Genomic DNA, 12,248 nt, shown 5'->3' with positions numbered 1-12,248 from the left:
CTTAGTACCAACTGAGCATGGTTTAAACACCACAGCCTACCTGAGTATTGTTGCTGACCGTGTCCATCCCTTTATGACCACAGTGTACCCATCTTCTGATGGCTACTTCCAGCAGGATAACGCACCATGTCACAAAGCTCACATCATCTCAAACATGACAATGAGTTCACTGTACTCCAATGGCCTCCAGTAGACAAATCTGCAGCAACTGTGTGATGTCATCATGTTGTCAATGTTTCCAGCGCCTTGTTGAATCTATGACACCAAGAAAAAGGGTGTCCAACCCAGTAGCAGCAAGGTGTACCTAATAAAGTGGCTGGTGAGTGTAGTTTTGCCGTTGACATAGATCCCATATGACTTCAATTTATCAAGACTTTTTTCAGTTTTTGGATTCTTCTTTTACCGTGGAGGCATGCAAGAAAAAAAAATCTCCATAAATTTCATGTAACACGGGTTAAGGAGTTGATATACAAATAATCATTTGGAGGGTGAAGTATTACTTTAGAGAAAAAGTGCATAAAACGGCATGGCTAATTCTCTGCCTAAATCTGACACGATAATCAAGTGTTGCACCTGAGTCCACGAGAGTTGGGGGAAAGACGCAGAGAAGACACAGAGAAGCACATGGGACGGACAGCAGCTCTTACCTGGGTACGCCTCCTCAGCACTGGGGCTTCCATCTGGAAGAGGGGATGGAGGTGCAACATGCATGATTAGCGGGCGCTGTAAGCCACACAGGGCAGCAGAGACACACATAGAAAACACTACAGTACAAACCAGGGTCACAGATCTATCCAAAATTAATTCAGCTTTAATTACAGAGCTTCGTTTTTCCATCTCTTTCCTCACCTCTGCCAACTTTCTGAACTGTCAGCTGTATGCAGCACTTTAAAGCTTGGATAGACATGTGATCCTGGTCCAGTACAACATGTAGAGTAAGCACAAAATCTCCGATACAACTGCTGGCTGCGTTCAGCCATGAAGCAGCACTTTACACTGGCAAAGCTGGAGAGTAAAGACAAAAAGCGGTTTCTAATTTGTAGCTACAGAGCCAGGGCCAGGAAGACGGCAACAAAGACTGCACACAAAACAAAAAGCTTCACATTAGACTGTTTCCTCTCACGATATGTACTGTAAGGCTGAGAAACAATAAAAAACACCCGCTTTCCTTTAGGTAAAGAAAATTGTCAGAAGCATTCATCCGAAAACAAAGCTAAGAAACGAAATGAACCTACAGGATTCTTGTGCAGAGGAGAGGGCGGGCATGGAGGAAGAGGATGGTGGTGGTGAGGATGATCGTGGAGGTGATGAAGAGGATGGTAATGATGGTGATTCCTGTGATGAACTCCCTGGGTTGATCCAGAAAGCTCGTCTTTTTCCTTCATCTTGTCACAGCCACACACAACAGTGTTAATTTACACCTCCAGATGTGTTCAGTGTCAGCTAATGTGAATTATTTATATTTCACTTACTTTATTTATTTATTTCAATGTTTTTATTAGTTACACGCCCGTAAAAACTGATTTTAGTTCATTTGTTCCCGTTTAAAGTCACTAACTTTATTCACTTTTTTAATGTTTAAGATATACTGTGCAGGATTTTCCTAAAAACTGACAATCCTGCATAGTATACCTTTATCAAACGAACAAAAATAATTAAAGGTCCAGTGTGTAGGAGTTAGGGGGATATATTGGCAGAAATGGAATCTAACATAATGAGTATGTTTTCTTGAGTGTATAATCTGTAAAGGTCTCTTCCTCTCCAGGCGGCAGGTTCAAGTCCCCTGACAAACTATGGAGTGTGGTCTGGTACCTGGAGAGGTGCCAGTTTGCCTCCTGCCTAATGGTAATGGTGCCTGTTCATGAGCATTTAATGCATGTATAGGTCCTGTCTATGCATATGTGCGTGTGTGTATGACAAGACAAATGAATTTCCCCTCAGGGATTAATAAAGTACATCTTCTTCTTCTGATAACCTGAAAATACGAATTGTTTTTGTTACCTTAGAATGAGCTGTTTATATCTACATAGGAAGCGGGTCCTCGTCTACACAGAACACCATGTTGCACCGCCATGTTTCTACAGTAGCCCCCAATAGACAAACCAAAAGTGGGCCCAATATAGGGCCATTTACGTTTTAGCCTTGGCCACTGTAGTTAGCAGCCCCTCCACGATGAACCAGGCACGGCGCCAGGATTTCAGTTTTGATGGGCCAGACCAATTGTAGGTGGGCCTTAAATTACAAACGTTAGGAGATCACTGTTTGACTTAATAATAATGACTGACAAATATACTGCTTTATTACCTTGCTTTATACAGATTTTAATTGCTTGATGCTCCTTAAATATTTGATTGCAAAAAAAAATCATCGATGCCTTTGCCAGCAATCACAATAACAGACGCACATTCTTCTGTAAAGAAGTCTAGTGGTGACAACCTAGTGGTACAACCTCCTGAACAGTGAACACTGAGGGAATTGGAAGTTTCAGCTGGTTGCATTTTGCAGTCCATACCACCAGATGTCACTAAATCCCACACACTGCTCCTTCAAAATAAATTAAAAGTGCTACGGAGCAAAATAAATGAAAAACTGAAAACAATGCCTAGTTGAGCAAATTCAGAGAAAATAGTAATTTGTTGCATTTGTGACAGGTAAAGGCGACCCCAAAAAAGAGAGGGTTTACTTCTGAGCAAAAGGTCGTCACATTAAAACCATGCATTAATGTTATTTGTCACATCTCTACCCGAAAAAGTGTGTGTGTTACCTTTCTTACTGGCACCGCCCAGGAGGTCAGTCAGGGTCCCGTCCTGACTGCTGAGGCTGGGCCTCCTCTCCTTCTGAAGCAGCTTGTCGACACGCTGTATGATGCACTCCAGAGATTTATCCACATTCACCCAAACCTTCTCCTGAGAGGACACAGACACAAAGCAGTGTCATAAAAAATTTAAGAGCTACGTAAGAAAAGCCAAAAGGGCTAATAGAGAAATTACAGCAGGGAAAGGAACAGAGCCAGAGGGGAGAGAAGATGCATTAGAGATGAGATGAATCACATCAGTATGCAAATCAGGGAGCACACCACAATTTTGCTTAACAAAGATTTTATGTAACACAAGCAAATGTAGAGCTCTGACTTCATTACATAACTACGAACTCTCGTCTCAGGCTGTCTGGGGAAACAGAGGCAAAACATTAACAGTCTGGATTCATTCTGTCGTACTTACAGCCACGTCAAGAACCAGAAATCAACAGGAACAAGAATTAAATCTGAATATTTATTAAACATTTTAGGAAAACAATGAATCTTAAACTGTTTGTTTCCGTGATTCCTAACTGCCTCATCAACTCACCCACTCCTCTTCATGCCAGTCTACGTGCAGCGATGATCGGCTGTTGCAACCGCTCCACTTGGCGAGCAGCGTGTCCTGGTCGTTCCGTAGGACTACTTGTTCTGACTCAGCGGAGGGAGACGCTTTGGAGGCGATGTACTCAGGCCGTGCTGCGTTCAGGGCCTGGATGGCTGAAGCCAGCAGCTTACAGTCGCATACCGTCACCAGCTGACGAGTCTGAGAGGGCGAGAACATAGTTGTTCATTTCCATCTCGCAAACTTAAGTCCTTATGAAAGATTTACAGCTTTAAATTAAAATACCTTATCAGCCAGGATAGCGAGCGTCCTCTCCAGTCCGCTAGCAGATCGGTCCTTGGCGGCTCGGGAAAGCCTCTCAGCGTAGTAGCTGACCTGAGTCTTCAGCGTGTTGATGTGGGCGATGATCTCTTTGGCTCGGACGATGTCCTGGGGTATGTAGACGATGGACTGCGAGCTGGAGAGGGCGCTGCTGCAGAAAGACACATGGTTTTAGCAGCACGTCTATGTCCGACTCAACGCTGATGACACTGTATCCTCACAATGTAAAAGGCTGACTGAATCTTGGAGCCTCCATGTACGGGAGAATTGTTACCTGCCCTTTTTAATGTCTTAGAAATAGTATTTTGTTAATAACATTTGCATGCACATGCCTGTTCTTAAAGTAAGTTTGGTATTTTTCAACCTGCACCCTACTTTCCGATGTTTTTGTGTGCGACAAATGCAATTTTTGAAATTAGTCCAGAGCGCTGCAGCCAGCAGCTGCGATATAGGCTGCGATGTAACCACTCAGGGCATGTGCGTCAACTTAAAGTGCTTGTTTTTGCCACTGACAGGTTCAGATTGTTATTCTTACATCTCTTTTCGACAGTCATGGGCTTGGCTTGGCTTGGCTTGGCTTGGCTTGCAGTGCGATCTGCATTTCTATTACAACAGGGTTACCCACTTCAAGGTGCGTCTTTAACTGATAAAGAGTGATAAACACATTTCATTTCCTATAGATTCTTCACAATAAAAGTCCCCCATTATTTTGTTTAGTAAAGACTTTTATTGTGAAGCAGCAAAATAAGGAAATGTTGAGTTTTCGAACAGCAACTTCGCACAACTTCTAATACGGCGGATAGCGAACATGGCACAGTAAAATAAAGCAGATATCTAAAGTAAAAACAGGACGCAGGAGAGAAACTAAACTCCAAACCACAGAGTTACTGAAACTGAACACACAGAGACTTTTAAAAACGCCTTTCTCTCTGGTCTCCTGCAGACAGAGGTGAGCAGAGTCTCGCAACAAACACAGCTTGTTTGAGGGGGAGAAGCGTTGTTGTTGGGGGTTGACTGTGGTCGGCGAGATGTCACCGCTACCCGCTTGAGTGCAGGCAGCCTCCTACTCTGGAGAAGGTCCATCTCTGGTGCAGCTTGGCACAGCGCGTCTAAACGGACGATGGAAATCGGTGTGGAGGAAAATGGCCAGTGTCTGACAACATTATGGAAAGGATCCCTACAGAGATACACATTTTTATGAAACAGTATGATCCAGAAACAGCCTCAAAATCGCCATCTCCACACCCACCAGACTCTATTTAATTAAACAGTACTTTTATCGCTTCTTTCAAAGTCGACAGAAACAAAATAAAAGTCACAAAAGCCGACCTGGTTCGTCTTTCCACTGTTCCAACAATCAGCAACTCTGGTTTGGTTGAAATAAACCCTTAATTCACCCAGTTAGATGTGAAAATATTTTGGTTCCATACATGCTAAAATGACTGTATATTCAAACGGAGTCTGGTGGGTTTGGCGATGCCGATTTTGGGGCTGTTTCTGGATAAACAAAAAAGTCTATCTCTGTTGGGATCCTTTCCATAATATCATCAGACACAGAATAACAATCGGAGCCTGTCAGTGGCAAAAACAAACACTTTTAGTGGACGAACATTGACAGTGCCGAATGCCCTGAATAGTTCTCACTCAACGTGGGACCATTTTAAAAAACTGTTGTCTCCATTCGTCACTTAGACACAAAAACATGGGAAAATACCAAACTTACCCTTTAACATGAGTCCTTATCAGTGGCTTAGGAATGCTACATATAAACACAAGACAACATGAAACCGACTTCAGTAAACAGGACTGGGAGTGATACCGTTCATTTTAGAAATTCGGATAGATCTTACTCTGAATCTGTGCTTTAATGTCAGGTTTACATGTTTTCCATGTGTTTTTACGAGAAAACAGATTTGACTGAATTTACAAAAATGAGCGGTACTTCAACAAACTTGTGTACCGTGTTATAAAATATCTGTTTCACACACAAGTGAGCCTGTTTTGGTTACTTTCAAACACAACACTGTTAAAACCAAATCCATCATGTGTTATTATTTGTCGCTGTTAACATGAGCAATGTGACGACTGGCAATGTTTTCAAATCAACCCGACTCAAAGAAACAGTGAAAGTTTTTTTTTTTTAGGTGGTACCAGGCAGTGAGAGGCAAACGGTGTACGAACAAATGAAAACAAGCAAAGCAGTGCAACAACTCACCATTCCTCCTCATATATGCTGATCAATAAAAAGTAACAAAAACAAAATTAAGAGGAAGCCATAGAACTGAATTAATGCAGTAGTTGAAGAAACAATGCATTTTTTTTTGTAATGTAGAAATGATTTCAGGACAGCCAAATCAAAATAGATACTTCCTTCACACAAAATAATCACCTGTTTCAATTAAAATCAGTAAAATGATGATTAAAGCAACAAATATGAAAAGAATTCAAAAGCAGAAATTGCTGAAATTGAGGGGAACATGCAAATGCATTTTTGAAATTTCGATTTTCCTATTCAGTGGTTGATTTCTGAACTTACTGTTTCTTCGCCTCCTCAAACTTCTGGATGAGTTTCCGCAAGCCGCTGTTTTTAAAGCCCTGGCAGTGAGCCGCCGGAGCTCCGATTGTTATCACATCGTAGGTGTGTTCTGGAGGAGGAAGCAGCGATGTGTTTAATGAGGCAAGAAGAAAAGAGAGTTTTAAGGTATGTTTATATCCAGAGTCCAGTCCGATGTACAAGCTTACAACCGGTTTGATGCCGAGGGTGTTGAGGTGCTAAATCCAATTTGTATTGCATTAGTAACAACAAGCTGAGGCCGGCAACATGAAAGAAGATCAAATTTCAGTGCACATTGTGTTTGTTTACCAGAAAGTCTTTTTGGGGCGACGAGACGAAATACAAAAAGAGGTCAGATGAAAAATAAAAACATGATGTGTCAGTTGTCCTGCTGGTTGTGGTGCTGCTTCACTGAGTTTTAGGTCACTAAAACTTATTTTTTACGCTTTTTAAGGTGCAGATTTTTCAATACTCTGCCTTCTTTGTATTCCTGTAGACATGTAAAATGCGGGGCGTTGGTGGCTTAGTGGATAGAGCAGGCACGCCATATACAAAGGCTCAGTCCCTGCTACAGTGGCTGTCCATCCCCCATTCATGCCAAGTCTGTCCTATCATTAAAGGCCTGAAAAAAATAAATAAAATGGAGCATTTGGGAAACAACAACATCATCTCCTCGATCCGACCGTACGTATAGTCGCTTTGTGTAATGAGCATGCTCAAGAAACTATAACAACAACCGTGGAATACCAGTTTTGTTGAATTAATACTTTGCACTGAAACTCAGTGTTGCTGCAACATTTCCGAATGAACGGAGGCGTCTGCTGCATCCATTGTTTTTGCTCCACCTTAGCATCTGCGGTTTAGAGTCAGACAGAAATTACTAACTCACAGATACAGCACTATTTCATGATACTTATATATATTATATTCAGTTTCCACAAAAAACCCCAAAAAAAACATCATATTTAACGTTATATTAAGAGGTCGGTGAAGATTCTCAGTCATCCTGGTCATGGTAATCATAACTGAGATATCATAGGCAACTGGACTAGCTTGCGTTCTTCCCACTTTAACCTGAATAACAAACCGGAGCTAGCTGGGAGCGGCTAGTGGAGCGTTAGCCGCAGCGTGACCGGAGGGAAGCACAGCCAGTTAGCCTCCGTTAGCCTCCGAGCTAGCCCTGGCTCTCCGTTTGGATCCAAACGGAGAGCCAGGGCTAGCTGGGAGCGGCTAGTGGAGCGTTAGCCGCAGCATGACCGGAGGGAAGCACAGCCAGTTAGCCTCCACTAGTCTTCTGAGCCAGATGTTACTGGGCTTTTTGTCCAATAAGAACGAGGCTTGTTCCACTTGGGAGCGGCTGCTGAGTCAACTGCAACACTTGGTAGTAAAATTCAGTTTACTGATCCGATCTGGTGTTTGCGTTCATGTCAAACTGGTTTAAAAAATGTTTACATCAGCCCAGCACTATTGCTGTCTGTTTGTCCTTGTTCTTATGTCTCACCAAAGCCCAGCTCATCCTGCACCCTCATCCTCTGAACGTGTAGGTTGGTTGGCATGAACTCAAGCTTCCTCTCTGCCTTCAGGTTGCTGGCTTTGAACGATGGACCTGACGTGGAGTGAGCAGAGACGGAGAGAAGAGGGGGGAAATAAATGTGTGAAACAGACCAGGAAACGTGTATATGATGCTGTTTTATCAGACAACAAGAGGCCACCGAGGAACCTTCTAACCTCTGTAGTCGTTGAGGTCGGACAGTGTTTCCTGGTATGTGAGTATTATGGTCTGGTACTGAGAGACAATCTGTCGCCGCAGATTCTCCCAGCAGGGTGATAACTCTCCCAGCTCCTCCAGCTCACACACCCTGAAGAGGTGTTAATGAAGAAGGAGAAGTCGGCATTACAGAGGAGAATTAAGCCTAAAGCTCTCATGCAACATGACCACACGTGTGTTTGTACCTGGCCGCGTCCTCCTCCAGCAGCAGCTTGACAAACTGTCTGGGGATGTTTAATGAGAGGACGCTCTCAGCCATTTGCTCCAGCACCCGGAGGTGGTTCCCATCAGTCGTGGGGAAGCGGTACATCCTGGACATCGTGCCTCCAAACACTGAAGACACAGGAAATTCAATCAGCCTGGATTAGACCGTGATAGATTGGATTAGACTGTTTTATTTGACCACACTTTGCGATGCATATGGTACAATCATTACACAAAAAGAACGACTGAAGAAAGAAACGTTCACAAAAAACATAACAGCAAAAAGTCAAAGAAGGTTGTTGTACCCTCTCAGACATTTCACATCTGTGTTATTTCTGGCTCGGGTAAACAGAACCCTCCCACTCACTGGTGACAATCAATATATTTCTGCTTGATAATAAGATTTACGGTCTGATGCATCGGTAAACGTGGAGCCATGAAAGTGGAGGAGGGTGGAGGGAAAAGAAAAACAGGCCTTGTGTTGTCCACTATTTCATTATTTTGTATTTTTTTTTTAATCATACCTTGGCACACCTGTATAGTCATATCTATTTTTAGTTCCTCATTTTCAGGACAGAGTAAGGTAATAACCTGGATCATAAATATTTATACCTTCGTTAAATGATCATGATTTTTGGTCATCATCTACTTTATGTTGTCTTTGAGTAATTCTTTGAATTTTAAATGATTTTGGGACAATATATGTATATAAATGAAACCCCAGTTTGGAGAAGCAGGTTGCCATGGCAGCTACACAACGTACTGCTGTGGACGGGGACAGCTGCAATACATATTTTCGCCACTATATCAATATCTGTCTAAGTGGAGCCTCTATGGAGAATATTTTCACTTTACCTTGCCATCAAACAGCCCTTTCCTTTGGCGCTACATTTTCTCAGCCATAAACTTCTATATTCTTAAGCAAAAGCCAAACTGTGGCGTGGCTTTCAGTGGCTTATAAGAGAGGCAACAAATACAATTAAATTAAAGAACCTGCTTGATAATAACTTGGTGAGAATGTTATAATTTACCTCATTTTTATTGAGCAGAGCTTGAACGTATCATAATGTAACTAAATGCAGCCTCAGTTAGCAGTTAGATTCAGCCATCAGCTGCCTACAGCTAACTTGGACTTGCTCTCCTCCTGCCGACGTCAACGCAGATTCGTTGTCCACAATGTAGCATCATCCGAGAGAGTCACATTAATTAAGAGCTATATCTAAAGCCTAGTTCACATTACATGATTTTCACTGCGATTTTGACGTCGCAGAGGATCTTGAGAGCCACCTTGGGTCGGAGGTGAGTCGGCAGACAGTCTGCCACGACGAGTCCTCATGTGTGAACAAGCCTACGAGCAAGTCGCCCCCTCGTCTGCAGCTGGGACTGGATATCTGGCATGCTAGAAAACTGGAGAAGTGTGACACGACTGACAAAGAGCATCAGCCAATGAGAGACGGGATACGTCCCACGTCAGCACGCAGGAGGACGGAGGAAATGTGAGGAGGACAAGCCGCAGGGTTGCCAGGTCTGCTTATTAGCCACGACTTTGGGCTTGCTCTCTAAACGTCACCTTCCTCTATATATATATATCCGTTGCTTCTTTTGGGTCGCTTGTTTCCATAGCCCTGGTTGCTTGTTTCTCTCCCAAGATCTGGCAACACTGACAAGCCGGCAAGCAACGACAACAACGGCGGCGTCCACAGGATCACGGAGAGCGCGTTGTGTTTGGACCCAGGATAATAAAGAATATCCATGCCTTTACGATGTGCCGTCTCCAAGTTTGGTGACGTCACTGCGTTATCTGGGGCTCTGTCGGCGAGGGCTCGGTGCAGAAATGTTGTGGTGTGCACACACAGGTCGTAACGCAGTTGGCGAGACTCCCGCTGACAGAAACACATGTCGCCGGGTATGAACGCTCAAAAGATTAGCCTCCGCGACGCAAAATCAGGGTGAAAATCGCGTAATGTGAACTAGGCTTCAGGCAACTAGACTTGCTTAACTTTCTTGAAGATGTTTCACCTCTCATACAAGAGGCTTCTTCAGCTTACACCCACTCACACCTGGACCCGTCTAACCCTAACGACACACATGATGGCTGGGTGGACCAACGACTCACATGTGACCTCAACGACTCTGTAAGGTTTCACACCCACACAGAGTTTAAAGCCTGCAAACTGCAGAGGCCTCTTGGATGACAGGTGAAACGTCTTCAAGAATATATAGCATATAGAACTTAAGATCGGCCTTCAAAATATTGAGAATGACAAAACAATCTGTGGCCAGCTGATCAGAGCACCAATATCTGGGGGTGCTTTATATATAATCCTTGCTTGTTCCTGTCTCTAGCTGCTTCAAGTATAAATACTGTGTGGTGGGATTTTATGGTGGCGCTAGGGGGAAACACAGGCTGGCTATATCAAAACAACTCAGCCTCATCAGGCTAATTAACAGTCACAAGCTTGACACATTGTCATATGAGTCAAGTGAGGTTATCATAACACTACTGAAAGACATTCTTAGCTTAAGGCGTGCCAGCAGATGCAAAATGACCTCATTTAACTCCCTTTGACCTCCTTTGAACTGTTGTAAAGCTTATTCATATACCTGATAAGGTCTTGTAGACATTAATGTGGTATATGGAATAAACCAGAAAGAGAAACTATAAAAAGTAAAGCTCTGTACTGGTTTATATTCAGAGCAGCAGAGGAAGTAACACCTGATAGAAGTCGTTTTTGCAGAACAAGGATGTTCCAGTAGTCAGGAACTCTCACACACATGTGAACGCACAATACAAACTATGTATCTAACTGTTAAACTAAGCAACAAACTTGGGTGCCATTTGAGTCAGACGTATCTGAGAAGACAGAGCTGTCATACCTGAGCGCAGCAGCGTGTCTTTGCATAGCGAGGCGTACTTGATCCGGACTCCCATCGACTCTGTGAGGCTCTCGTCAACCGGCAGCACCGTCTGCGGGACACACATGCTCTGGTGTTACACAGCGAGTCAACAACCACCTCCACCTCCACCTCCACCTGCCTGTCCACTCTCTGAGGCCAACACAACCTACACAACACTCCAACCACACTTACAGAGCTCCTACGCAAACCCAGTCCACTAAGATATGTCTTTTTACTGCCACTGTGTGACATGTTTATGATGACATAAAGCAGGTTAGGTATATTTCAGAGTTTATTTCAGCTGCTGCTACTGAAACGAGCCCACACCAACCAATTCCCTGCATGAAGGGAATCTGCCTCAAAACAGGAATTAAATTTAAAACCAAGTGCTCCCAGAGGACCGTGTCCCTCCCAGCGCCTCTTACCCGCCTGTTGATGCTGTCTGGCAGGCGGCCGACCGACATCCTCTGATCTGCTCTCTCCTCCATCTGCCACGCAGCGATGATGATGTTCCCCACCCGCTCGTTCTCTGCTGATCTGTACAGTGAAACGCAGTTTGGAGCAGTAACTAACAGTCCTTTTTCTATTATCCATTAATCTGTAAATGCAGTTTTTGATTCATTGTTTGGCCCAAAAATTCTTTCTGTCCAACACTTGCCAGTTTAGTCCAAGAGATCTTGACAATGATGTGAAAACAACACAAATATAACGTGGTGCAACAGTTTCTAATCTAAAACAGGCCCATGCCAGAACTCTGTCAAGTGTCAGCAGCTGTTTGTGAGTGAAATCAAACTTTGAGACACAGTTAAGTTTCACTTTCACTGCACCTGCTGTTGTGCTGCTCCATCTGTGCTCTGCACTCTGGGTGTGGGGCAATCAGTACCAAACGGTTAATGTATTCCAACAGCGCTCCTAATGAATGGTTCAGCTCAAAAAATAGAAAATCTAAAGGTGGCATCTAAAGATAATTAATTTAGAATGATATAAAGCAAAAAAAGTAGCAACACCTTACATTTAAGTAGCTGGAAGTAGCTAGTGTTTGACAGTTTTGCTTAAAGGGAAATTTCGGTTTATTTCAACCTGTCTCCTATCGTACTAAATTTGTTTCAAGTGACTAGTGACATAAAAATAATAGTTAGCA

At 43.4% G+C, this 12,248-nt stretch overlaps 1 protein-coding gene across 7 annotated transcripts in view; it reads right to left on the bottom strand.

Annotated features, from left to right (window-relative positions):
* Window positions 1–12,248, bottom strand: part of LOC126401758 (inositol polyphosphate-4-phosphatase type I A-like) — a 78,845-nt gene that overhangs the window by 28,448 nt on the left and 38,149 nt on the right. For 2 of the 7 annotated variants that reach the window (XM_050063234.1, XM_050063235.1), the window contains exons 8-18: window positions 11,533–11,644; window positions 11,087–11,177; window positions 8,191–8,338; window positions 7,966–8,096; window positions 7,739–7,843; window positions 6,220–6,328; window positions 3,648–3,834; window positions 3,348–3,563; window positions 2,765–2,906; window positions 1,236–1,385; window positions 648–680 (exon numbers count right to left, since the gene is read on the bottom strand). In XM_050063234.1, the coding sequence (XP_049919191.1) occupies window positions 648–680; window positions 1,236–1,385; window positions 2,765–2,906; window positions 3,348–3,563; window positions 3,648–3,834; window positions 6,220–6,328; window positions 7,739–7,843; window positions 7,966–8,096; window positions 8,191–8,338; window positions 11,087–11,177; window positions 11,533–11,644 (1,424 nt within the window). The remainder of the gene's footprint in view (window positions 1–647; window positions 681–1,235; window positions 1,386–2,764; window positions 2,907–3,347; window positions 3,564–3,647; window positions 3,835–6,219; window positions 6,329–7,738; window positions 7,844–7,965; window positions 8,097–8,190; window positions 8,339–11,086; window positions 11,178–11,532; window positions 11,645–12,248) is intronic. The other 5 variants (XM_050063239.1, XM_050063241.1, XM_050063237.1 and 2 more) reach the window with 4 other exon arrangements.

Source organism: Epinephelus moara, chromosome 15, assembly GCF_006386435.1.
Source record: "Epinephelus moara isolate mb chromosome 15, YSFRI_EMoa_1.0, whole genome shotgun sequence".
In the NCBI taxonomy this organism is placed as follows: domain Eukaryota; kingdom Metazoa; phylum Chordata; class Actinopteri; order Perciformes; family Serranidae; genus Epinephelus; species Epinephelus moara.
This window is presented reverse-complemented; position numbering and strand designations above follow the sequence as displayed.